Source organism: Eumetopias jubatus, unplaced genomic scaffold, assembly GCF_037043125.1.
Source record: "Eumetopias jubatus isolate StellerSeaLion01/CBP00866 unplaced genomic scaffold, mEumJub1_p1.0 scaffold_4, whole genome shotgun sequence".
Taxonomy (NCBI): domain Eukaryota; kingdom Metazoa; phylum Chordata; class Mammalia; order Carnivora; family Otariidae; genus Eumetopias; species Eumetopias jubatus.
Genome location: NW_028274810.1, coordinates 91,212,650 through 91,238,316, shown reverse-complemented (window position 1 = coordinate 91,238,316; position 25,667 = coordinate 91,212,650). Strand labels below are relative to the sequence as shown.

The window sequence follows — 25,667 nt, the reverse complement described above, 5'->3', positions numbered from 1 at the left end:
AGCAGCTCAGCAACTTCTCCGCCATCTAGTGAGCCTGCACAGGGCATTCTCCAGAGGTCCAAATTTCAGGCCTGAGGAATGGGGGTGGAGAGTCCTCCCTGGGGGTTCTTTTTTGCCTTGGGGGTAGTGGCTGCTCCCTACATCTGCTAGTCCTATATTTTTTCAAGTCCTCTTTAATTCTTACCACTCCCCCCATTCTAATTTCCTGTTAATAATTCCCTATTATTGGTGAGCATTTCATAACACGTAATTGTCAAATCACTATGCTGTACACCTGAAACTAATATATTGTCAACTATAATTCAACTTAAAAAGAATCCCTTCCAGGGGCACCTGGGTGGCTCAGTCGTTAAGCGTCTGCCTTCGGCTCAGGTCATGATCCCAGGGGTCCTGGGAGGAAGCCCCGCATTGGGCTCCCTGCTCCACAGGAAGCCTGCTTCTCCCTCTCCCACTCCCCCTGCTTGTGTTCCCTCTCTTGCTGTCTCTCTCTCTCTATCAAATAAATAAATAAAATCATTAAAAAAAAAAAAAGAATCCCTTCCAAAAAAACCTCCAGTAGTATATGTATGTTTTAAAAATAAAAAAAAAAGTCTGTCTTGTAGGATATAAAAACAATTCAGGGGCACTTGGCTGGCTACTATCCTTTCACGAAGATGGCACTGAAGGCTAAAAAGGAAGCCCCTGCCCCTCCCAAAGCCGAAGCCAAAGCAAAAGCTCTGAAGGCCAAGAAAGCGGTGCTGAAAGGCGTCCACAGTCACAAAAAAAAAAGATCTGCATGTCACAACCCAAGACAATGCGTCTCCGAAGGCAGTCCAAATATCCTCGAAAGAGCACACCCAGGAGAAATAAGCTTGATCACTGTGCCATCATCAAGTTCTCCATGACTACTGAGTCAGCAATGAAGAAAATAGAAGACAACAACACACTTGTGTTCACTGTGGATATCAAGACCAACAAGCACCAGATCAAAGGGGCTGTGAAGAAGCTCTACGATATTGATGTGGCCAAGGTCAACACCCTGATCAGGCCTGATGGAGAGAAGGTGGCATACATTCGACTGGCTCCTGACTTTGGATGTTGCCAACAAAATCGGGATCATCTAAACTGAGTTCAGCTGGCTAAATCTAAATGTTTTCACCATAAAAAACAAAACAAAACAAAACAACATAAGGGCACCTGGGTGGCTCAGTCGTTAAGGGTCTGCCTTCGGCTCAGGTCATGATCCCAGGATCCTGGGATCGAGACCCGCATTAGGCTCCCTGCTCAGCAAGGAGCCGGCTTCTCCCTCTCCCACTCCCCCTGCTTGTGTTCCCTCCCTTGCTGTGTCTCTGTCAAATAAATAAAATCTTTAAAAAAAAAAAAAATTCTTAAGCTAAACGGCATTTTAATTTTTTTCCAACCCTTTCAATAAATGTGATCACCAAGATGCAGAACTGTTTTTTTTTCAGGAATTGATTTGTTCTGTTGTTTTCTGACAATTTGATTTTTTTCCTTTAAATTAAATTTCATGTTTCCTTTTTTGAAAAAAAAAAGCAAAAACAAAAAAAACAAAAAACACACAGCAAAGGATTTACAGATGGGAGCAAGAGTCAAAGTTCCCAACTTAAGAGTTCTCAGACCTACGTAACCTCAGACATTCACTGCCCTCCATCCCCCAGCTTTGAGAAAGAGAAAAATCTGGTTCCACGAAAAGTTCCATCTTAAAGAGAATAATCTCTAAATAGAAAGTAGTATCAATCAGGAATAATAATCCACACACTGTGCGTGAAACTAATTCCAGTAGAAACAGTTTGAAACCGATTTGGTCTAAAAACACTCTAAATGAGTGGAGCTGGTATTGGTGATTGATTTTGCCAAGGACCTTAATTTTAGAGGCTATCAACAAAGTCGGTGTATTTGGGAATCAGAACAAAAGACCCTCTGTGGTCACAATGAAATATTAAGTCTCTCAAACTAAGGAAAAGAGTAACCTTGTCTGCTTTACTGACTGATTTTTATCAATCACTACAAATTAATGGGCTACAATCACGGCATATTACATAAAGAAATTGTAGCTGTAAGCTATATAAGAATAATCAAATGGACTTCCATCACTTGAATAGGAGCCATTTCGGTGCATAAATAATAAATTTACAGAAAAAAGGGAACACGATTTTGAATCCTGAATCCTGACAATGTTTACGAAGAACCTCCCAACACGCCCGGCACATGACGAGCCCTCAGGAGTTAGTTTCTTGCATTTGCTAAGTGTTCCATCTGGCAATCTGCTGTGAAGGGAGTGGGCCCCACCCCCACCCCACTAACCTTTCCCTTCTGGGATACCATCTCCCATCACGTAGTCGCCACAGGTACTCGGACACAAGTACAGCGCCTGCCGCAGCTCCAAGTTCAGAAACCACACTTGAAGAAACGTGTTGACGTAACAAGTAGCGCCAAGGTTAGTGAGGCCCACAAATGAGTTCTACAAAAATACAAAATTTACAATTACAAAATCAATTTCCCTGTACACACAAAAATTGTAAGAGCAATTACTTTTTAAATTGCAGATCAAAAATTCGTTACCACCACCCCAACCAACATGGCATAACCACGTAAGGCTCTCTTGGCCATGGGAGGACTAATTTCATGAAAGCCCCATCTCGGCTGGCTACAGGAGTGGGAAAGACTTAGGACAGCTCATCCCCCATCTAATAGCCTGCCTTCTCTGGCCACTTACATCTAAAATTAAAGCGGCGGATTAAAGCAGCGGGCTTCAGGCCAAATCCATTCTGAACCTCTGTACATAGGGTTTTCATTTGCTCTAGTCCTAAACTGTCCACATTGAGGAGAATGACAAAATATAACTTCCACAAGAGTTCCTTTCTATCTTATAGATTAGGGAGAAATGAAGCAGGGAGAATTGGCTGCAACTTCTTCCAAAGAATGAGGATTCCTGAACTTACAAAGAATCATTCTTCTTAATACACAAAATATCTATATAGCTGACTATTTTGTGAACGCCAGGCTTTTTGGTTAGAAAATCTTAATGTGTGTTTTTAAAAAAAGTGAAACTATCGGTTATACTTATAATATATAAAAATACAAGCCCAAGAAAGCATGGTAGTATCACTATGGGAGCTTGGTTCCTTGACTTACCGCTTGCTTTAAAGAGAAGTTTTTTAAAAACGAGTTCAAAATAAAACGAACAATATGAAAGCCAACAAAGAATCAGCATTTAAACTACAACTATCATCTAAAAGCTTGCTGGATTACATGGCCACCTGATTTAAAGCAATACCATTAAGAATTGTTCCAATTCAAGCAGTTTAAGTTCCACTGCTTATCTTCAAGCTGCAGGGGTTCCCCCAAATCAGTAATAGTTTCTGATCACAGATGCAAAACAAAACAACAAAAACCTAGAGGAATACCCCCATAGCGATCACTTAAAATTGGTTGGCTTACCTTTTTCCTCCTCTCACAGTTGGGATCATCAATGTTATGGAAACTATTTTCATCTATTTCTCCTAACCAAATATGCTCACCAATACCAACCAAGCAATTCGGATTTCCTTTGCAGTTTCGTCTACAAAAAAATTATTGTTTGATTAAGAAATGCCATAGTTCCATAAGAAACATGCAGATTAAAACTATAATGATATACCATTACTTCATCTATTTCTCATCTATAAAATTAGGAGAACTGAGAAGATGTAACACCACGCTCAATTTAAGGCTGTGGGGAAACAGAACTCATTTACTACAGAGAGAATTCAAACTGGTAGTGGGACTTTCAGGGAGAGGACTTCTGCAATCTCTAACAAAACTACACATACAGGGGCGCCTGGGTGGCTCAGTTCTTAAGCGTCTGCCTTCGGCTCAGGTCATGATCCCAGAGTCCCAGGGTCGAGCCCCGCGTCCGGCTCCCTGCTCCGTGGGAAGCCTGCTTCTCCCTCTCCCACTCCCCCTGCTTGTGTTCCCTCTCTTGCTGTCTCTGTCAAATAAATAAATCTTAAAAAAAAAAAAAACTACACATACAGCTTCCTTGTCACCCACTAATTCATTTCTTTTTAACGAATATTTTTTAACATTTTATTACGTTAATCACCATACATCATTAGTTTTTGATGCAGTGTTCCATGACTCATTGTTTGCGTATATCACCCAGTGCTCCATTCTGTATGTGCCCTCTTTAATACCCACCACCAGGCGAACCCATCCACCAATTCATTTCTGATTATTCACTCTGAAGAGACATCTTTGAGAGTGCAGATATACCTGCACAAATAACACCTCGGGTGGTCATTACAGCACTGACTGTAACTGTGAAATACCGGAAAGCCAAATGACCCAACAGGGGACATGGTACCTAGGCACAACGGAGTACTATGCAACTGTAACAGGAAAATCACAGGACAAACCTCCATGGATAGGTGTGGAGTCAGTTCCAGGATGTATCAGTAAGAAAGGAACACGCAGAACAGTATCTATAGTATGCTACTTCTTGTCTATACATGTATCTGCTCATTCGAACACAAAGAAACCAACAGGCTAAGCCAGAGACCAATAAAAGTGGTTACCTTCAGAACACAAGTGGGTTTAGAGTAAAAACTGGAGGGGTATGTGACACTTTTTTGAATATACCGTTCCATACACTGCTGAACTGGGGGGCCTCTGTCAATGTGACACACACGCATACATACACACACACACAAACACACTCACGAGTAAGGATGGGAGGGGCCCTAAATCCAACACAAACACATTTCAATTAAATAACATATCCACAATGAAGGGAAGGGGGGTGAGGAACTAACCCAAGTAACCTGAACCCAGTCAGTAGCAAACTCATTTAGTAGTGTCCTCAGGCTAAAGATAAAAAGTACAAATACCAAATCTTAATGACTTCCCTTTCATAACAATTCTAAAAAAACTACTTTCCTTATATTCTATATTTAAACAAGTAAGGAAATATTAGGGATAAAGGAAACCAAGGTTCGGAAAGTTACAAATAAGAAAGGGAGGAAGAAGAAAATGAAGCCTGCAGTATTGCATCAGGAATAAAAGACAAAAGCCTAAACTTGTAGGCAGATTAGGGTTGCCAGATAAACCACAGAACAGCAGTTACTTGAATTTCAGGTAAATGATATATTTCCTTAAGATTTTATTTGCTTATTTTAGAGAGAGAATGAGAGAGAGAGCATGAGAGGGGGGAGGGTCAGAGGGAGAAGCAGACTCCCTGCTGAGCAGGGAGCCTGATGCGGGACTCGATCTTGGGACTCCGGGATCATGACCTGAGCCGAAGGCAGTCACTTAACCAACTGAGCCACCCAGGCGCCCTAAATGATATATTTCTATTAAAAAAATGTTTGTTATAGGGCGCCTGGGTGGCTCAGTCAGTTAAGTGTCTGCCTTTAGCTCAGGTCATGATCCCAGAATCCAGGGATCGAGTCCCACATTGGGCTCCCTGCTCTGCAGGGAGTCTGCTTCTCCCTCTGCCTCTGACCCTCTCCCTGCTCCTTCTCTCTCTCATGAATAAATAAATAAAACCTTAAAAAAAATTGCTCGGGATGCCTGGGTGGCTCAGCCTGTTAAGTGGCTGCCTTTGGTTCAGGTCATGATCCTAAGGTTCTTGGATCAAGCCCCACATCCGGCTCCGTGCTTAGCAGGGAGCCTGCTTCTCTCTTTGCCTGCCACTCCTCCTGCTTGTGCTCACTCTCTCTCTGATTTAAAAAAAAAAAAAAAGATTGCTATTAAAAAATATACATATTTGTTGTCTAAAATTTAAATTTAACTGGGCAGGCAAAGTAGATGGCCTTTTGTCAGCTGAGGGTCTATAAGCAATCACATGAGCACTCCTAGCAACCAGGTCTTGATTTCTAAGTATTCCCCCACTCAAAGAACCCAGGGCTCCTGGGAGAAATAGCTGGTTCCAAGGCTGGACAGAGTACAAGATGAACGTGGAACATCTTGCTATGCCCAAAAGTAAGAGCAATGTACTCAAAGAATGATGGGGGACATGTTAAAAGGACAGCTTGAGAGGGACTCCCCGTGGCAAAATCAGGAACAATGAGAAGGAAATTAATGATAGAATTATGATCTACTGAATAAATAGGAATCCATACTGAAATGGATGGATAAGGGATGGGAAATTCCTTCCTTATAGAAAAAAGTCAACTGTCAAAGTACAAGTAAGAAAATTAGAAAACCACCACTTGGCATCCATCAGATTAATACAAGAATCAAACAAGAATCATCAATGGATGCGAGTATAGGCAAGTTTGTAGAGTGGAGTATCGGGGAGTAATGAAACAACTACATAGTCTCAAAGTATCTTAGCATAGGGTGTTTATTAATTACTAAAGGAAAAATAGTAACTTTCAGTGGAGAAAGCTGGCCAACACCCCTTCACCAGAAGATCAAAGGTACAGTGGGGGGGTCCCTGCTGGTATGACCTTCTGAGAGCACTGCATCACTTCTGTGACGTTCCTGCCAACGTAAACAGCCTCAATCTAATCATGAGGTGGCATCAGACAAACCCACCTTGATGAGCTTTCTACACTTCAAAAATGTCAATGTCATGAAATAAAGAAAGATTGAATGATCCTTTCAGATTAAAAAAGACTGAAGAGACAACTGGCTGCAGTACACGAGCTTGGATTTTTTGCTACAAAGGACATTATTAGATCTATACTTTCTGAATGTTTCAGAAGCTTAGCCACTAAAGCATTATGGATAGTAGTGAAAGACTGGAAACATCATCAATGTCCATCAATAATAAACTGACAAATAATATAACAAAACAATAGAAACCACTCTATAGTCAAGGGAAAAGATGATGGAAACTTTTTATGTTATGATATGTAACAACGTTATTAGTTGAAAACAGGAGGTACAAAAACAGTGTTTAAAAATGGGTGTGGTACACATGTCAATTTATTTATTTTTTTTTTAAGATTTTTTTTTTTTATTTATTTGAGAGAGAGAGAGTGAGAGATAGAGAGCACGAGAGGGAAGAGGGTCAGAGGGAGAAGCAGACTCCCCGCTGAGCAGGGAGCCCGATGCGGGACTCGATCCCGGGACTCCAGGATCATGACCTGAGCCGAAGGCAGTCGCTCAACCAACTGAGCCACCCAGGCGCCCACACATGTCAATTTAAATAGGAGGATATAGTATAAAATGGAAAACACCCTACCTCTAAGGAGGTTTAGCTCTGTACTTGCTAGCTACAGTTAAATTACCTAGCCAGCAGTTAATTTCAGAGAACATGTACAAACACAATGCCAGCATTCTAGGGCCCAATAATTTCCATTATTTATTACCCCATCATCACCTTTTATACTTTTAAGATTTGAACTTGGAATGCACTACATATTCCAAAGTAAAGAACTGTTCTTAGCGTTCTGCTTAAGCATCCTGTCTTCCTGATCTTAAAAAATAAATTAAAAAAAAATCATTCTTTTTTTTTTTAAAGATTTTATTTATTTATTTGACAGAGAGAGACACAGTGAGAGAGGGAACACAAGCAGGGGGAGAGGGAGAGGAAGAAACAGGCTTCCTACGGAGCAGGGAGCCCGATGCAGGGCTCGATGCGGGGCTCAATCCCAGGACGCCGGGATCATGACCTAAGCCAAAGGCAGATGCTCAATGACTCAGCCACCCAGGTGCCCTGTCAGACCTAATTCTTAAAAGTGGTTGTGTCTCTTCCTCTAAACTTTCTTACAAAGCTAGTTAACAAACATGGGGAAAACACTCAAATCCAGAGGAATGCTAAGTTAAACCAGTCATGAAAGATGTTTTCTCTTACCCAATCAGTAAAAAGTTCCCAATGATGAATTAAGTAAAGTGAGAGCCACCTGTGTAGTCACCGGCAACAGGAGGAATGACTAAACACACCCTTTTGGAGAAACGTGAAAATGTCTCAAAATATTAAATGACACCAACATTTTGCTTCAATAATTCTACTCCTGGGCATATATCCATAAAATACACAACACTGTGGCAATAAAGCAATGATGAATCCCAATGGGTACTTTTTCTAGAATTCTGTAACAGAAGAACACCAAAGTGGCTGAAGTGGAAGACAAGGGACTAGTTCCAAAATGTTTGGTATGACATGCTAAGCAGCTGTGACAGGACCTGCTGTGATTTTAGGCCAGCAAAACACCTTGGCAGCAATCCTAGTGGAGGACATCCTAAACCAGTTTAGTAACAATGAGGATGCAGGAACGCTGAATTCAAGTTTATCAATGAGAGAAAATCAACAGGACTTGGGGACCCCTTAGATGGTGGGGGAAAGAAAGGAAGGGGGCGGCACCTGGGTGGCTCAGGCCATGATCCCAGAGCCTGGGATCCAGCCCCGCATCTGGCTCCCTGCTCAGCAGGGAGTCTGCTTCTGCCCTTCCGCCTGCTCATACTCTCTCTCTCTCTCAAATAAAATATTTTTAAAAAGGGGGTGGGGTGGAAGAAGGAGAGGTCTGCAATGATGCCCAAACTGTAAAGAATGAAAAACAATTTTCCACAAATCAAAAACTGTTTGGCTGGGGGCACCTGGGTGGCTCAGTCGTTAAGTGTCTGCCTTCAGCTCAGGTCATGATCCCAGGGTCCTGGGATCGAGCCCCGTATCGGGCTCCCTGCTCGGCAGGAGGCCTGCTTCTCCCTCTCCCACTCCCCCTGTTTGTGTTCCCTCTCTCACTGTGTCTCTGTCTGTCAAATAAATAAATAAATAATCTTTAAAAAAAAAAAACCGTTTGGCTGGGGACTGGAAAAACAAGAGGCTAGGTATCTAGGGTACAAACCACTAAGTTCCTCTGGTACTAACCACAGGTAAGAGATGAAGTTTGAGCTGTTTTGACAAATCTCCAAGGATCTGTCATTTAAGAGTATCTTCCAACACAATGGACAAAAATTTATAGCCAGTGATTTCATAGTTGCTATGCAACTGAAAAAAATTATTTGAACGGGCAAGGGGGTGGAGCTCCCACCCAGAGTAGTCATTTAAAGAGTTATTCCTTTGCTTTTCCTCATAATCTTTAGTTTCTTGCTCTTAGGAACATCATTTCACACTCAGCCCAGGCATGCTAACTTTCTTTCCTGCTTTGAGTGAAGATCTGACTCCACCGAAGCTTTGCCTAATGCATCACAAACTTTCTGAAAAACAATTTGATTACATATATAACAACGACTTACTGGTCTCCACATCCTTAGACCTAGAACCACCATTTTAAAGAATGTATCCTAAGCAAACATAGATGTCAACAAACACTTTCAGAGATAATCATCACTACTTAGAAACAAGCTACCTGCCCAATTGCAGGAAAATCGTCAGTGTTGCTTATAACAGAAAACTGTTTATAAACAAGCTACCTGCCCAACCACAGAGACAATGTTAAAGTGTAGTATAGTGACATGATGCAATACTATGCAGCCATTAAAATTCTTTTAAGGAATACCTTGAGACGTGTGACCTTGTTCAAGACAGAATTCTAAATAAACAGGATACAAAGTTATCCATTATGACTCTAATTTTGCTAAGGGGGAGGGAGTGATATTTTTATATTTTTTTCAAAAAGTTTTTTTTTGATATTATTTATTTATTTTAGAGAGAGAATGAGATAGAGAGAGAGCATGAGAGGGGAGAGGGTCAAAGGGAGAAGCAGACTCCCCGCCGAGCAGGGAGCCCGATGCGGGACCCGATCCCGGGACTCCAGGATCATGACCTGAGCTGAAGGCAGTCGCTTAACCAACTGAGCCACCCAGGCGCCCTCAAAAAGTTTTTGAAAAAAGAAATCACAAGGGAAATTAGAAAATACTCTGAAATTAATAAAATGTACCAAAAGTTGTGAGATGCAGCTAAATTAGTGGTTAGAGGGGAATTTATATCATTAAATGTTTAGATAGACAGATTGATCAATCAATATTTTAAAAAAACTAGCCTCTGGGGTCCTTGGCTGGCTCAGCTGGTATAGCATATGACTCTTGATTGCAGGTTGGTAGTCTGAGGCCCCTATGTGGGGTACAGTTTACTTAAAACAAAAAAACAAAACAAACGGGTGCCTGGGTGGCTCAGTCGTTAAGCATCTGCCTTTGGCTCAGGCCATGATCCCAGGGTCCTGGGATCGTGCCCCGCATCAGGCTCCCTGCTCTGGGGGAAGCCTGCTTCTCCCTCTCCCACTCTCCCTGCTTGTGTTCCCTCTCTCGCTGTGTCTCTGTCAAATAAATAAATAAAATTTTTAAAACAAAACAAATAAAATTTTTAAAACAAAACGAAACAAAACAAACAAAAACCAGCCTCAAGCCACATTTATCCCAGTTTTTAGTTATCACAAATTCCAGGAACACCAAGCCAGCAAATCAACAGATACTTTATATTTTTAATTCACAGTTAATTTGAATCCCCTTAGAAACTCATGTTTATGAAAACATTTGAGTAATACGTGTGGCAGTAAGACCATTCTGCTTCTCTAACCTCTCGTGAGAGCAGAAGTTAACGCAAACAAGGTGGAAGAGCCAGTGACCAGGACCAGTCTGGATGCTCAGAGAGCTGCTGCATGGAGGTTTCAAAACACCAACAATAAATGTCCACTAGATAGCTCACCACCTACAGGAGTAACAGTAAACACTATCATTTTATATAACCCAAACCTACCATCTCATAAAAGCAACCAGACTTCACAGGGTGACACATGCTGTCACAGAGATGCCCAGATAATTACAGGACTTGAGAATACTGAAATGAAAGACCAAGTCCTAGGCATCAAACTAGGGCTCGCAGCCCAGGAGGTGACAGTTAAAGGAGAGCTTCAGAGACATAAATGAGGTGGTGGCATCAAGCACGGGACTCCGCAGCAGAGATCCCGCAGGAAGGGAGGCCGTGCTGTAAGGCGAAAAGTCTCCAAGGGCGCTCAGGACGTCAGTCCGCCTGGGAGGGAAACTAAACAGCATTCCAGCAAAGAGCTCCTGGACATGACGGCTAGAGGAGCAAGCTGGGAGAAATCGATGCAGGCTCCCCTGCCATGCTCCAAGAGGGAAGGAAGTCTTCCTGCCACCGGCAGCTCAGCACAGCCCACGGCTGTGCCAAGAGAAAGGCGGGAAGGCCGAGGAGGCTGCAGAAGTCAGGGGCTCCATCAGCTCACACAACACCGCAAATACCATGAGAAGAGTTTGGACTTCATCCAGAAGCAACAAGGGGCCAGCATAAGGTTTTTAAAAGAAAAATAATTGCAGGGCACCTGGGTGGCTCAGTCAGTTGAGCATCTGCCTTCGGCTCGGGTAATGATCCCAGAGTCCTGGGATTGAGCTCCACATCAGGCTCCCTGCTCCACAGGAAGCCTGCTTCTCCCTCTCCTCCCCACTCATGCTCTCTCTTGCTATTTCTCTCTTGCTCTCAAATAAATAAATAAAATCTAAAGAAAAAAAAGAAAAATAATCAGATTTTCACTTTAGAAAGATCCTCTAATTATGTTTCTCAACCAAAGTGACTTGTAAGTTACATCACCTGAAGATCTCCCACGTTTTGCTTTGTCAATAAACACCGTTCCTGTAAAGCTCCTCCTGCTTCTTAATAAGACAAGTTTTAAGCCTCTAAGGTATTTTTCAAAGTGTAAGTCTTGACTTTTCTCGTGTATGTGTGAGACAGACAGACACCAGTAAGAGAAATTTAAAGGGGATGCTGTTATAGTAGAAAAGATAAGAAGTGAGGATTGGAAATCTAAGATGCTAGTTCAGGTAAGAAGTCAAATCAAAAGTACTTGTCACTGATCATTTTTTTGTGTGGTGAGGGGAAAAAAGAAATCAGGTTTTTATGAATGCAGTTGCATTTAAAATGTTTCTTTTAAAGGAAAAATGGAAATCACAAATAAGTGCTTTGAGAATACTCACATCCAGAATTTCATAAAATGTTCACTCATCTAACAACCTGATTTCATTTGAAATTCTTAATTCTGACCAAAAGGATCCAAGAGAAAATCAGCACGCAGCCAACAGGACAGACAAGGCATCAGGATCCTGGCTCACCATGTTTCGTAAAGTGCAGTTACCATTCTGAGGTGCGGTGACTGGCTCTATAGCAGCTTTTTCCTTTGAGAGGGTCTCAAGGTTAAATCTTTCACCAAAAGTTTCTCTCTTTCATCCTTCTAAGATGCAAGCTTGCTATGAAACATTTGGCAGTGGGGCACCTGGGTGGCTCAGTCGGTAAGTGTCTGCCTTCGGCTCAGGTCATGATCCCGGAGTCCTGGGATCGAGCCCCTCATTGGGCTCCCTGCTCGGCGGGAAGCCTGCTTCTCCCTCTCCCACTCACCCTGCTTGTGTTCCCTCTCTCGCTGTGTCTCTGTCAAATAAAATCTTAAATAAAAAAAAAAACAGTCGGCAGTATTAAAATAAGCACTTTCGGGACACCTGGGTGGCTCAGTCAGTTAAGCATCTGCCTTTGGCTCAGGTCATGATCTCAGGGTCCTGGGATCAAGCCCCACATCAGGGAGCCTGCTTTTCCCTCTGCCTGCTGATGCCCCTGCTTGTGCTTGCTTTCTCTCTCTCTGATATTTTTTTAAAAAATAAATATAAATAAAATAAGCACTTTGATCCAAAATTTTCAATTTCTCAGAGTAGGTTGCAAAAAAAAAATCCCCAAAGCAAATTAACTATTAAAACAATGTCAATAAATCTTCTTTTACAAAGCACAGCTCAGTGTCCAAGCAGAGTTCCAAAGGTCGCCAAAGGGCAGCCAACCAGACACCTAAATAGAGCCCCTCCTCCATCATGATTTGAAATTAAGAATGGGGTGGGGAGAACCTCAAGGTACTAGGCTCCTTGTCAAAAAACACATACACAGGGGCACCTGAGTGGCTCAGTCGCTAAGCGTCTGCCTTCGGCTCAGGTCATGATCCCAGCGTCCTGGGATCGAGCCCCACATCAGGCTCCCTGCTCCATGGGAAGCCTGCCTCTCCCTCTCCCACTCCCGGTTCCCTATCTCGCTGTGTCTCTGTTAAATAAATAAAAAATCTTAAAAGAACAAAACAAAACAAAAAACACATACACACAAAACCAGGGATGCCTGAGTGGCTCAGTCTTTAAGCATCTGCCTTCGGCTCAGGTCATGATCCCAGAGTTCTGGGATCGAGCCCCGCACTGGGCTCCCTGCTCCACAGGAAGCCTGCTTCTCCCTCTTCCACTCCCCTTGCTTGTGTTCCCTCCCTTGCCATCTCTCTCTCTGTCAAATAAATACATAAATTCTTAAAAAAAAAAAAAAATAACACACTTCTGAAACTCCCATTACTCTCAGCTTTGGGATACACATGGTGCATCTTCATGGATTTTAAGTTTTATACAACAATTAGAAGAATTTTATTAAATCAAGCAGAGCATGGAATATAGCAAAAATTCAAAAATGAAACTCCTAAAAAGACAATCAGGAGGGAAATTAAGCCCTATCAGACACTGAATAATGAGGTGGCGTCCCCCAAATCAAAGCAGCAATAGAGGGCAACTCACTGGCTCAGTAGGTAGAGCATCTGACTCTTGATCCCAAGGTCATGAGTTCAAGCTGAACACTGGGCGTGGAACCTACTTAAAAAAAGTATTTTCTGAAAACCCAAAACAGCATTAATAGAATAAAAAGCTCAGAAACAGACCCAAATACATATGGTAATTTAGTATTCAATAAAGGCATTCACATCAGTGTAAGTAAAGACACCACAGACTTTTTTTTTTTAAAGATTTTATTTATTTATTTGACAGAGAGAGACACAGCGAGAGAGGGAACACAAGCAGGGGGAGTGGGAGAGGGAGAAGCAGGCTTCCCACAAAGCAGGGAGCCCGACGCGGGGCTCGATCCCAGGACTCCGGGATCATGACCTGAGCCGAAGGCAGATGCTTAACGACTGAGCCACCCAGGCGCCCCAACACCATAGACTTCTAATAAATGGTGGTTGGGACAACCAGGAAGCTATCTGGAAGATCGAATTGGACTCACACTTCACATTATACTTCAGTACACATTCTAAATGAAATGTAAATGTTTATTGAAATCATAACACAGAAAACATCAACAATTCTCTTTATGATCTTCGTATGAGAAAGACCTTTCTAGGAGTCAAAATTCAGAAGCCATAAAAGAAAAAGTTACATTAATCAATCTCATAACTTTCTGCATAGCAAATTGGTAAGCAAAGCCAAAAAAGAAACGTTTTGCAACTCATGTCTCACACACACACACACACACAAATCTCACAAAGAATTCCTACAAACTGATAACGAAACTAAAAATATAAAAATGGAGAAATGACATAACAGGAAGTTCAAAAAGATACAAATGGCCCTAAAGCTCCATCTCTGCTGTAAGAGGAACACAAAATAAAAGTAGACAGAAACACCTTGTATGGTAACCACCAGAGCAGTTTACCTACTATTCCTCTCTCCTCCTAGATACTTTCTGGATCTTGGGTGGGACTGAGAAATAAGCTCTGGGCAATGACTTGTGAGCAGAAATGATGCATGTAATTCTAAGGCATGCATTTAACTGCTGGCACTGAAACCATCCAGAGGAACTGACAGTGTTTCTCAAACGGTGGCTATTACCAAGTGGCAGATATCCAAGTGACTAGGAGGAGTCCCCTCACCTCCACTCAACCTACCCCCAGTTTGTAATCCACACATAGCTTGGGCAAGATATAAGCATTTGTTGTTTTAAATCACTGAGACTGGGGAGTTATTTATTCCCACGCATAACCTAGCCCATCCCATATATATCTTGCCTCGTCTATCAGTCTGGCAAAGTTTGACAAGGCCATGGGGAAACAGGCATTTTCTCATACAGTGCTACTAAGGCTAAAAAAAGGAATGACCTCTATGGAGAACAATTTCCAGCATCTATTGAAATTACTAATGCATTTATTTACCCTTCACATCCTGCAGTCCCACAGGGGTATTTATTCTACAGATTTACCTGCACACATGCAAAACAATTTAAAATCAAAGTTATATATTGAAACATTGTTATTAACAGCAAAAGACTGAAAAGAAGCCCAGTGTCTATTTATTTATTTATTTAGATTTTATTTATTTATTTGACACAGAGAGAGAGCAAGAGAGAGAGAGGGAGAGAGCACAAGCAGGGGGAGCGGCAGGCAGAGGGAGAAGCAGACTTGCTGCATGAGCAGGGAGCCCAATGTGGGGCTCAATCCCAGGACCCTGGGATCATGACCTGAGCTAAAGGCAGCGGTTTAACCAACTGAGCCACCCAGGCGCCCCCCCGCCAGTGTCTATTTATAGAGAACTGGCTGAATAAACTATGGAAAATCCATACATTAGTAGACAATGTAACTATTTGTAAGAATGAGGACCCAAAGGGCGCCTGGGTGGCTCAGTCCTTAAGCGTCTGCCTTCGGCTCAGGTCATGATCCCAGGGTCCTGGGATGGAGCCCCGTATCAGGCTCCCTGCTAGGCAGGAGCCCTGCTTCTCCCTCTGCTTGTGTTCCCTCTCTCACTATATCTCTCTCAAATAAATAAAATCTTAAAAAAAAAAAACTGGGGACCCAAGAGAGATGGATGCAAACATCCAGACTGTACGTGAAAGTTTATAGGCAATTTTTACTTAAACAGTTAAAAGCTGTAAATGATCCAAATGTCCATTAATAAACTAAACACATTAGGATTAACTCATATCATAGACTACTACTCAGGCCACCTCCCTCAAAAAACTACTGATACATGCAACATGGGTGATTCTCAAAAATACCATGTTAAGCAAAAGAATCCAGACACAGAAAAGTAATGGAGGAGTCCATCAATACAAAGTTCAAGAACAGACACAACTAATCTATGTAGAAAGAAATCAGAATAGTGATTACCAAAGGGAAATGGGAACTAGGTAGAAGAGAATATGAAGGAACTTTCTGGGATGATGGAAATGTTCTATTGATTAGGGTGGTGATTACGTATCAAAATTTAGTGAACTCCCAGGGCGCCTGGGTGGCTCAGATGGTTAAGCGTCTGCCTTTGGCTCAGGTCATGATCCTGGGATCAAGCCCCACATCAGACTCCTGGCTCAGTGGGGAGCCTGCTTCTCCCTCTCCCTCTGCCTCTCCCCCTGCTCACGTGCTCTCTGTATCTCTGTCTCAAATGAATAAATAAAATCTTAAAAAAAACTTAGTGAACTCCCTTCACAAAAGTTAACTCAAAATGGATCACAGACCTAAATATAAAACAACACAAAACAATAAAACTCCTCAAAGATAACTTAGGAGAAAAATCTACATGACCTTGGGTTTGGTGATGACTTCTTAGATACATCACCACTACATGATCCATGAAAATAAGAACTGATAAGCTGGACTTCATTAAAATTAAAATTTCTGCAATTAAAGACACTGTCAAGAGAATATAAAGACAAGCCTCAGACTTGGAGAATAATGTGCAAAAGACACCTGATAAAGGACTGTTATTCAAAATATACAAAAGAACTCTTAAAAATAAAAACAACCTGATTTCAAAAAATGGGCCAAAGACCTTAAAAGGCACAGCACCAAAGACATAAGCATATGAAAAGATGCTCCCTGTCATATGTCAGCAGGGAAATGCACATTAAAACACCAATGCAATACCACCACACACTTACTACAATGGCCAAAATCCGTAACTCTGATAATACCAAATGCTGGTGAGGATGTAATCAACAGGAACTCTCATCGCTGGTAGAAATGCAAAATGATAGAGCCACTTCGCAAGACTGGTGTTTTGTTCAGTTTTACAAAATTAAACATACTCTTGGCTGCCCCACCGTCTGGCTCCCCGGACCCACGACCCTACTGATGCACACACGGATGAAGCTGCCCCACTCCTGGGAACACCATGTCTGGTTCCTCCAGCGTCATCACTATGAAGAAAGTGGTTCAAAAGCTCCGGTTGGAAGCCTTCCAACCGGGCTCAACCGCATGAAGGTTTCCCAGGCAGCTGCAGATTTGAAACAATTCTGTCTGCGGAATGCCCAACACAACACCCTACTACCTGGTCTATCTTCAAGTACGAATCCCTTCAGACCCCAGAATGTCTGTTGCTTTTTGTAATAAAACAAATCTTTGGATGGTTTTCTAAACCACTTTTCACGAACCAGTGAATATTCAAAGGAGAACTAAATTTGAAGTCTGTACAAAAGCTTATCCCTAGTGGCGCCTGGGTGGCTCACTCGGTTAAGGGTCTGCCTTTGGAAGAAGTCACGATCCCAGGGCTCTGGGAGGCTCCCTACTCAGCAGGGAACCTGCTTCTCCCTCTCTTTCTGCCTCTCCCCCTGCTTGTGCTCTCTCACCCTCGCTCTCTCTCAAATAATATTTTTAAAAAATTATTTTAAAAAGCTAATCCTTATAACACATGCCATATATACAAATTTCTACTTTTGTCAGTTCTTAACCTCTATGTCTCTCAATTTTCATAAATTTCTACTTCACAAGGGTAATTATTTTATATACACGGCAGCATCATACAATAAAATATTTTGTGTAAAAAAATATTAAACATACTCTTATGCCATACAATGCAACAATCATGCTCATTGTGCTCCTCGGTATGTATCTAAAGGGGTGGAAAAAACGTCCACACAAAAGCCTGCATGCAAATATTTACAAAGCAGCTCCACACTTAATTGCCAAAACTCTGAAGTAACTAAGAAATCCTTAAGTAGGTGATAAATAGGTGATACAGGGTAAGTAGGTGATAAGGAACAAATAAACTACAATACAGCCAATGAAATATTATACAGCACTAAAAAGAAATGAACTATCAAGTCATGAAAAAAAAAGCTTGGGCGCCTGGGTGGCTCAGTTGGTTAAGCAACTGCCTTCGGCTCAGGTCATGATCCTGGAGTCCCGGGATCGAGTCCCACATTGGGCTCCCTGCTCAGCAGGGAGTCTGCTTCTCCCTCTGACCCTCCTCCCTCTCATGCTCTCTGTCTCTCATTCTCTCTCTCGCAAATAAATAAAAAATCTTTAAAAAAAAAAAAAAAGCTTAACTGCATACTACTAATTCAAAGAAACCAGTATGAAATGACTGTACTATTTCTAACTATATTACATTTTGGAAAAAGCAAAACTAGGGAGAGTGTAAAAAGTATACTTGGGGGATGTCAGGAAGGAGGGAAGGATGAATAGGCAGGGCAGAGGACTTTACACCAGTGAAATTATTCCATGATACTATATTAGTGGATGTATGACATTATCCATTTGTCCAAACCCACAGAATGTACACACACACACCCCACCAAGAAAGAGCAAACCCTAATGTAAACTAGACACGTGAAGGTTACTAAAAGTGGGCGGGGGGGGGGATGGGTTAGGTTAAATAGGTGATGGGGATTGTGGAGTGCATTTATTTCACTATACTGTACACCTGAAACTAATATTACACTGTATGTTAACTAACTGTAATTAAAAAAACAAACAACCAAAAACTAATCTCCAGCAGGAAAGAATGGAATACTACCAAATGCCATTTTTCCCCCCAGTATTAAAAAACAAAACAAAACTGGGGTGCCGGGCTGGTCAGTGGGTAGACCATGTGGCTCTTTTTTTTTTTTAAAGATTTTATTTATTTATTCATGTGAGACAGAGAGAGAGAGAGAGAGAGAGAGAGAGAGAGAGAGAGAGAGAGAGAGAGGCAGAGGGAGAAGCAGGCTCCCAAGGAGCAGGGAGCCCGATGCGGGACTTGATCCCAGGACTCTGGGATCATGACCTGAGCTGAAGGCAGATGCTCAGCCATCTGAGCCACCCAGGTGCCCAAGACCATGTGGCTCTTGATCTTGGGGTTGTGAGTTTGAGCCCCAAATTGGGCAGTGGGGGGCGAGAAAGAAAGAAAAAACCAACCTAAACTTAAAAAACAAAACCATAGACATTGGGTGATAATGAGGTGTGAACGGAGGTTCAAATGTAACCCTCTGGGAGTGCCTGGGTGGGTTGAGTGTCCAACTCAGCGGGGAGTCTGCTTGAGAGTCTCTCTCTCTCTCTCCCTCTGCCGCTCTCCCCAACAGCGATCTGGTGGGCTCTCTCTCCCTCTCTAAAATAAATAAATAATCTAAAAAAAAAAAGAAACAAACAAGGGGCACCTGGGTAGCTCAGTCATTAAGCGTCTGCCTTTGGCTCAGGTCATGATCCCAGAGTCCTGGGATCGAGCCCCACATCGGGCTCCCTGCTTCTCTCTCTCCCATTCCCCCTGCTTGTGTTCCCTCTCTCGCTGTGTGTCTTTCTGTCAAATAAATAAAATCTTAAAAAACAAAAACAGAAACAAACACACACAAATGTAACCTTCTGGTGGGGAACACTGATAGTGGGGGAGACTAGGCATGTGTGGAGGCAGGAGGTACATGGGAAGTCTCTAGACTTCTACTCAATTTTGCTGTGACCCTAAAATTTCTAAAGAAATAAAGCCTAGGGGAAACCTGGCTGGCTCAGTCGGTAGAGCATGTGACTCTTGATCTTGGGGTCGGGAGTTCAAGCCCCACACTGGGCAAGGAGCCTACTTAAAAACAAAAACAAAAAAGCAGATGCCCCTGAATACAAAATACAACAATAAAATAAAGTCTACTGAAAAAAATCTGAATGAACAGGAACATTTCCATGTATATACTTTTACCTCTATTTTGTTTAAAGCTTTTGACTTCTTAAAAAAAACAAACCTAGGAAGCTTTTAATTACTGATATAGAAATCTCTACAGGTATAGAACAGTGTATGCGGTACGCTACATTGTGTAGGAAAGGGAAGGAGTAAGAAAATGTCTGTTTGCTCTTATGTACACAAACACTGAAATAATCTGAAAATAATGAAGGCTGTTCCTTACAGAGGATGTGGAAAAATGGGATGACGCGGGCAGCCACGGGAATGAGCATTCTCAATGTATACTTTCTAAAAATCATTTTCCTAACAAAAATATGCAAATAAAAATGAAAATCATTTTCCTATTTAAACAATATGACTATCAACTATTCACATAAAATTATTTTACTTTAAATTTTTATTGAAGGGGAAACTTGTTTACTTAAATTACTAAAGCACTTATTTTCCTGATGCAGTGAAAATAAAAGAGAAACAAGATAATCTGAACTCTAGGTTCTAATGACTGAAAACTAGTGTTTTTGTTCATGGTATTATTGTATCAAGGTCTCAGGTGTTAGACATGCAAGATATAAGCAAAAATAAAAACAAAACAGCCAAAAAAAACAGGTCCCTTGGCATGTATGTCCCTCTTCTAGGATTTCTCTGACATAAATATAGAAGTGTTAGGCAAAAAAAGTTTGAGCAGCAACTGACAAAGTCTATAAAATTCAGCACCAACCTTATATTAAATATCATGGATGGAAGCCGTCCTAAAGCCCTGACAATCCTTTACATAGTTTATTGGATATAAAAAAAATTATATATTTTTTAAGTTTCAGAATTCAATCAACCAACTGCCACCTAGTAAAAGTGAAATATTTTCCTTTTTCCAGACCTCAAAAGTTATGCCCCACTAAATTGGGGATTAAAAAACTCACCCTATAAAAATGATCAATATACCAAATACTCTTGTAAACAGCATATTAAATCAGTTGGCCTGAAATTCAAACTTCTATTAGAGAAAGGGATTAGCCAAGCAAAAGGGATTTAAAAAGTGAGCCAACTCAGAAAATCTATGAATCTACTTTCTAATAGGATATCCCCCAAATTGGTATTAAAGGAAAAATGCTGGGAGGTAGGACAGAGGTGCTAACTGGCAAGTCAAGTCTTTCCCTATGTGGATAGGCTTATTTAACCACTAAAATTTGGAAAATCTTTCCCCCTCCTACAGTGGAACTTAGTTCTCCAAGGAGGATGATTTGAAACGTTTCTCAGGCTTTATACAATTTGGGAAATAATGGCTTCACGTTTGAAAATATACCTTCCAACTTCACTGATAATCAAAAGATATCATTTTGATATCAAGAGATATCATTTATGGGGCGCCTGGGTGGCTCAGTTGTTAGTTAAGCATCTGCCTTTGGCTCAGGTCCTGATTGGGATCGAGCCCCTCATCGGGCTCCCTGCTCAGTGGAAAGCCTGCTTCTCCCTCTCCCACTCCCCCTGCCTGTGTTCCCTCTCTTGCTGTGTCTCTGTCAAAAAAATAAAATCTTTAAAAAATAATCATTTATAAAACAAGTATTTTTTTTCTTAAAGATTTTATTTATTTGAGAGCGAGAGAACACAAGCAGGGGAGTGGCAAAGGGAGAGGGAGAAAGCAGGCTCCCCAATGAGCAGGGAACCCAACAGAGGGCTCGATCCCAGGACCCCAGGCTCGGGATCATAACCCGAGCCGAAGGCAGACATTTAACTGAGCCACCCAGGCGCCCCAAAAAGTTTTTAAAATTTCATACTCAGGGTCACCTGGGTGGCTCAGTCGTTGAGCGTCTGCCTTCGGCTCAGGTCATGATCCAGGGGTCCTGGGATCGGGCCCCGCATCGGGCTCCCTGCTCTGCGGGAAGCCGGCTTCCCCCTCTCCCACTCCCCCTGCTTGTGTTCCCTCTCTCGCTGTCTCTCTCTGTGTCAAATAAATCTTAAAAAAAAATGCACATAACATGATGGCATTGTTTTTACGTATATGCAGGAAAATCAAAAGGAATTATACGAAAATATTACAATCTTGTTCTGAGTGGTGGCTTTTATTTGAGATGAATTCAAGTCAGCAGTGAGCTCAGACTCCTTAGAAGCCCAATATAACTACATTTCATTTTAGCTTATCTGTACTTCTCAAATTGGAGTGCACATCAGTGGATGTATAATAAAGCCACAAAAAAAGCATCCTGTGTCATCCTGGACTCTAAATTTCAATTAGTTTTACCAAAAAAAGGTTAAAGGAATTTTTTTAATATTGCACAGAAAACAAAAGGATTTTAGAACAAATGAGTTTTTTCTTCTATTCCATTTCTTTGTAAGACTGTCCAAAATGTAAGAATAACTTTTTCTTAATAATTAGGTCTTTACCTTGGAAGCCAAGAGAAATATGAGGTACAGAGGATTCTCAAAAGAAAAGTCTCATTTGGTTAATTTTTATTTTTTCCCCTATGTACATCTTCCCCTTCCCTTGGAATCACTACTTTTTCTATCAAAGATCTTTACCATTAGCAGTCATTCAATACTCTTCTACATTGCTAAGGTCACAGAGAACAGGAAACCCTTAAATTCTTCCAGGCCCTTACTTCCCAAATGACAAGAATAAAATAAAAGTAATCAATTCCAGGTGGACTGTAGATCTCATTTTGAAAAACAATACAACTTGGGGCGCCTGGGTGGCTCAGCTGGTTAAGCGACTGCCTTCGGCTCAGGTCATGATCCTAGAGTCCTGGGATCGAGTCCCACATCCGGATCGAGTCCCACATCGGGCTCCCTGCTCAGCGCGGAGTCTGCTTCTCCCTCTGACCCTGCCCCCTCTCGTGCTCTCTCTCTCTCTCTCAAATAAATAAATAAATAAAATCTTTTTAAAAAATGAAAAACAATGCAACTTGGTAGAGGATAATATCTGTAGGACCTGGGGGAAGGTGAAGATTTCTTACCCAGAACACATGCAAAAAGCAACAACTATTAAGAAAAATATTGACAAATTGGACTAAACTGAAATTAGTACTTCTGTTCATCAAAAAGATGTTATGAAGAGAAAAAGGTGGGGCACCTGGTTGGCTCAGTCGGTAGAGCACGACTTTTGATCAGGGTTCTAAGCTAAGCCCCATGTTGGGTGTAGAGATTACTTAAAAATAAAATCTTTAAAAAATAAATTAAAAAAAAATTCAATGAGAGGCACGCCTGGGTGGCTCATTCGTTAAGTGTCTGCCTTCAGCTCAGGTCATGATCCCAGGGTCCTGGGATTGAGCCCAGCATCAGGCTCCCTGCTCCACGGGAGGCCTGCTCCTCCCTCTCGCACTCCCCCTGCTTGTATTCCCTCTCTTGCGGCTCTATCAAATAAAATCTATAAAAAAATTTTTTTAATTAAAAAAAATTTTCAACGAGGCTTAAAAAAAGGTAAAGTACCTCACTAGAGGATATGTAAATACTTGAATATGAAAAGGTCAATTTCATTGGTCATTTAAGAAATGCAAATTAAAACCACAATGAGATACCACAACACATCCATCATAATGGCTAAAATTAAACCGATTATGGTGAGGATATGTAGAAAATGAACTCTCACATAGCATTCAGGAGAGTCGAATGTGATATAATCATTTTGGAAAACAGTCCGGCATTATCTAATAAGCTAAATAAACATTTAGGACCCAGCAAGTCCTCTTTTATCAAAAATGTATATATATGGGAAAAAATGTATATATGTGGTACCAAAAGATACGTACAAGAATGTTCACTGCAGCTTTATTCCTAACAGCCAAATACTAGAAAAATTCCAAATGACTATTGCCAGCAGAAAGGATCAAGTATACTATAACACAATGAAATACTGCACAGCAGTAAAAATGAACACACTACTGCTACCCACAACGTGGACAAATCACCTAATCCTGAGCAAAAGAAACGAGACACAGGATGAACTACAATGTATAATTAATTGTATACAAAGTTCCAAATAGGCAAAATAATCTGTGGTGTCTAAAGTAAGGGTAGTGGTTACTTTTGAGGAAGATGTTAATGACTAGTAAGAGGCAGTAAATGAAAGATGGGTGTGTTCTGGATGCTAACAACATTTTAATCTTGGTGATAGATACATAGATACGTTCCCCTTGTGATAATTTACCGTGTGTAATGTTATGATTTGTATACTTTTCTGTATGTAAAAAAATACATTTTATTTTTTTGAAGATTTTATTTATTTGAGAGAGAAAGAGAGAGTGCATGAGTTGGGGAGGATCAGAGGGAGAAGCCAATTCCCTGCTGAGCAGGGAGCCTTATGCGGGATTGAGTCCCGGGACTCCAGGATCATGACCTGAGCTGAAGGCAGTCGCTTAACCAACTGATCCACCCAGGCAGGCACTTCTTTTTTTTTTTTAAGATTTTATTTATGAAAAAAAAATTTTTTTAATTAAATAAGAACACTAGAAAAATTCTAAGAGGAATTAAGAAGGGTCTTACCTTATCAGATATTCTAAAAATATTAATTGGAACTGTGATCATAATAGAGATAATGAGTCAAATTAAGGGGCGCCTGGGTGGCTCAGTAGTTAAGTGTATGCCTTCGGCTCAGGTCATGATCCCAGGGTCCTGGGATCGAGCCCTGCATCGGGCTCCCTGCTCCGCGGGAAGCCAGCTTCTCCCTCTCCCACTCCCCCTGCATGTGTTGCCTCTCTCGCTGTGTCTCTGTCAAATAAATAAATAAAATCTTTAAAAACAAAAGTGCTAAAAAAAGAGTCAAATTAATAAGAGAAATAAAAAAATAGAAATAAAATAGAAATAAACCCAAGTACATATAATTTATTATATAATAAATGTGGTCTTTTTAACTAGTGAGGGAAGACTAGATTATTCAATAAATGGTTTAAAAAACCTGAGTAGCCATTTGGTCAAAAAGTAAAATAAAGCTGGATCCCAATCTCACTCCCTAAATCAAACTAGACTGTAAAGGACAAAGACTGAATACATAAAATGAAACCATCAATACTAAAACAAAACATGAGTGTATATTTCTATAATCTTGGAATCGGGAAATTCAGAAACCATAAAGAAAAACACCACATAAATTTGACCACATAAGTGAGTTTTAATGTACCAAAAGGAAAAAAAATTTTTTAAATGAGGAAAAAGGATCTTCAGCAGAAATATTCAATAAGCTCTTAAAAATCAGAAAATGGTCAGCAATCCAGGACACACAATTCACAGAAGAAATACAAATGGCCAACATATATAAACAGATGCTCAATGCCACTAGCAAAAAAAAAAAAAAAAAAAAAAGCATATGAAAATAACATGCTGTCTTTCACTATTAAAATTGGTGTTTGAGGGCGCCTGGGTGGCTCAGTTGGTTAAGCGACTGCCTTCGGCTCAGGTCATGATCCTGGAGTCCCGGGATCGAGTCCCGCATCGGGCTCCCTGCTCGGCAGGGAGTCAGCTTCTCCCTCTGACCCTCCACCCCCCATGTGCTTTCTCTCTCTCTCAATTCTCTCTCTCTCAAATAAATAAATAAAATGTTAAAAAAAAAAAAGATCTAAAGTTGGTGTTTGAAATAAGAATGGCTGGGGTGGGAAACAGGCTGAGTATAGAATGCAGTGTTTACAGTATGGCCTTTTACCACCTATCAAAATTTTAAATGGTCATCATGCCCTTTTTCTCTTTCTCATCTTGCAACCTAAGTGAAACATTCACTCAACCGAGATACATATGTTCACAGAAACACTATCTGTATAGCATCAAAAACTGAGAACCCAAAGGTCCATCAACAGGGAACTGGTTAAATTATAACACATCAACCTCTACACAATGAAATATTACATACCAAGAATAAGGTAGGGCGCCTGGGTGGCTCAGTTGTTAAGCGTCTGCCTTCGGCTCAGGTCATGATCCCAGGGTCCTGGGATCGAGTCCCACATCGGGCTCCCTGCTCAGCGGGAAGCCTGCCTCTCCCTCTCCCACTCCCCCTGCTTGTGTTCCTGCTCTCACTGTCTCTGTCAAATAAATAAATAAAATCCTTAAAAAAAAAGAATAAGGTAAATTTTCTAGATGCACTACTATGGAAAAAAGTGTATTACCAAATAAAAACA

At 41.2% G+C, this 25,667-nt stretch overlaps 1 protein-coding gene and 1 pseudogene across 4 annotated transcripts in view; one reads left to right on the top strand and one right to left on the bottom strand.

The window, feature by feature from the left end:
• Positions 1–25,667, bottom strand: part of USP48 (ubiquitin specific peptidase 48) — a 93,193-nt gene that overhangs the window by 60,890 nt on the left and 6,636 nt on the right. For all 4 annotated transcript variants that reach the window (XM_028090777.2, XM_028090778.2, XM_028090779.2 and 1 more), the window contains exons 2-3: positions 3,442–3,562; positions 2,305–2,461 (exon numbers count right to left, since the gene is read on the bottom strand). In XM_028090777.2, coding sequence (XP_027946578.1) covers positions 2,305–2,461; positions 3,442–3,562 — 278 coding nt within the window. The remainder of the gene's footprint in view (positions 1–2,304; positions 2,462–3,441; positions 3,563–25,667) is intronic.
• LOC114199043 (guanine nucleotide-binding protein G(I)/G(S)/G(O) subunit gamma-5 pseudogene) lies at positions 16,822–17,036 on the top strand (annotated as a pseudogene).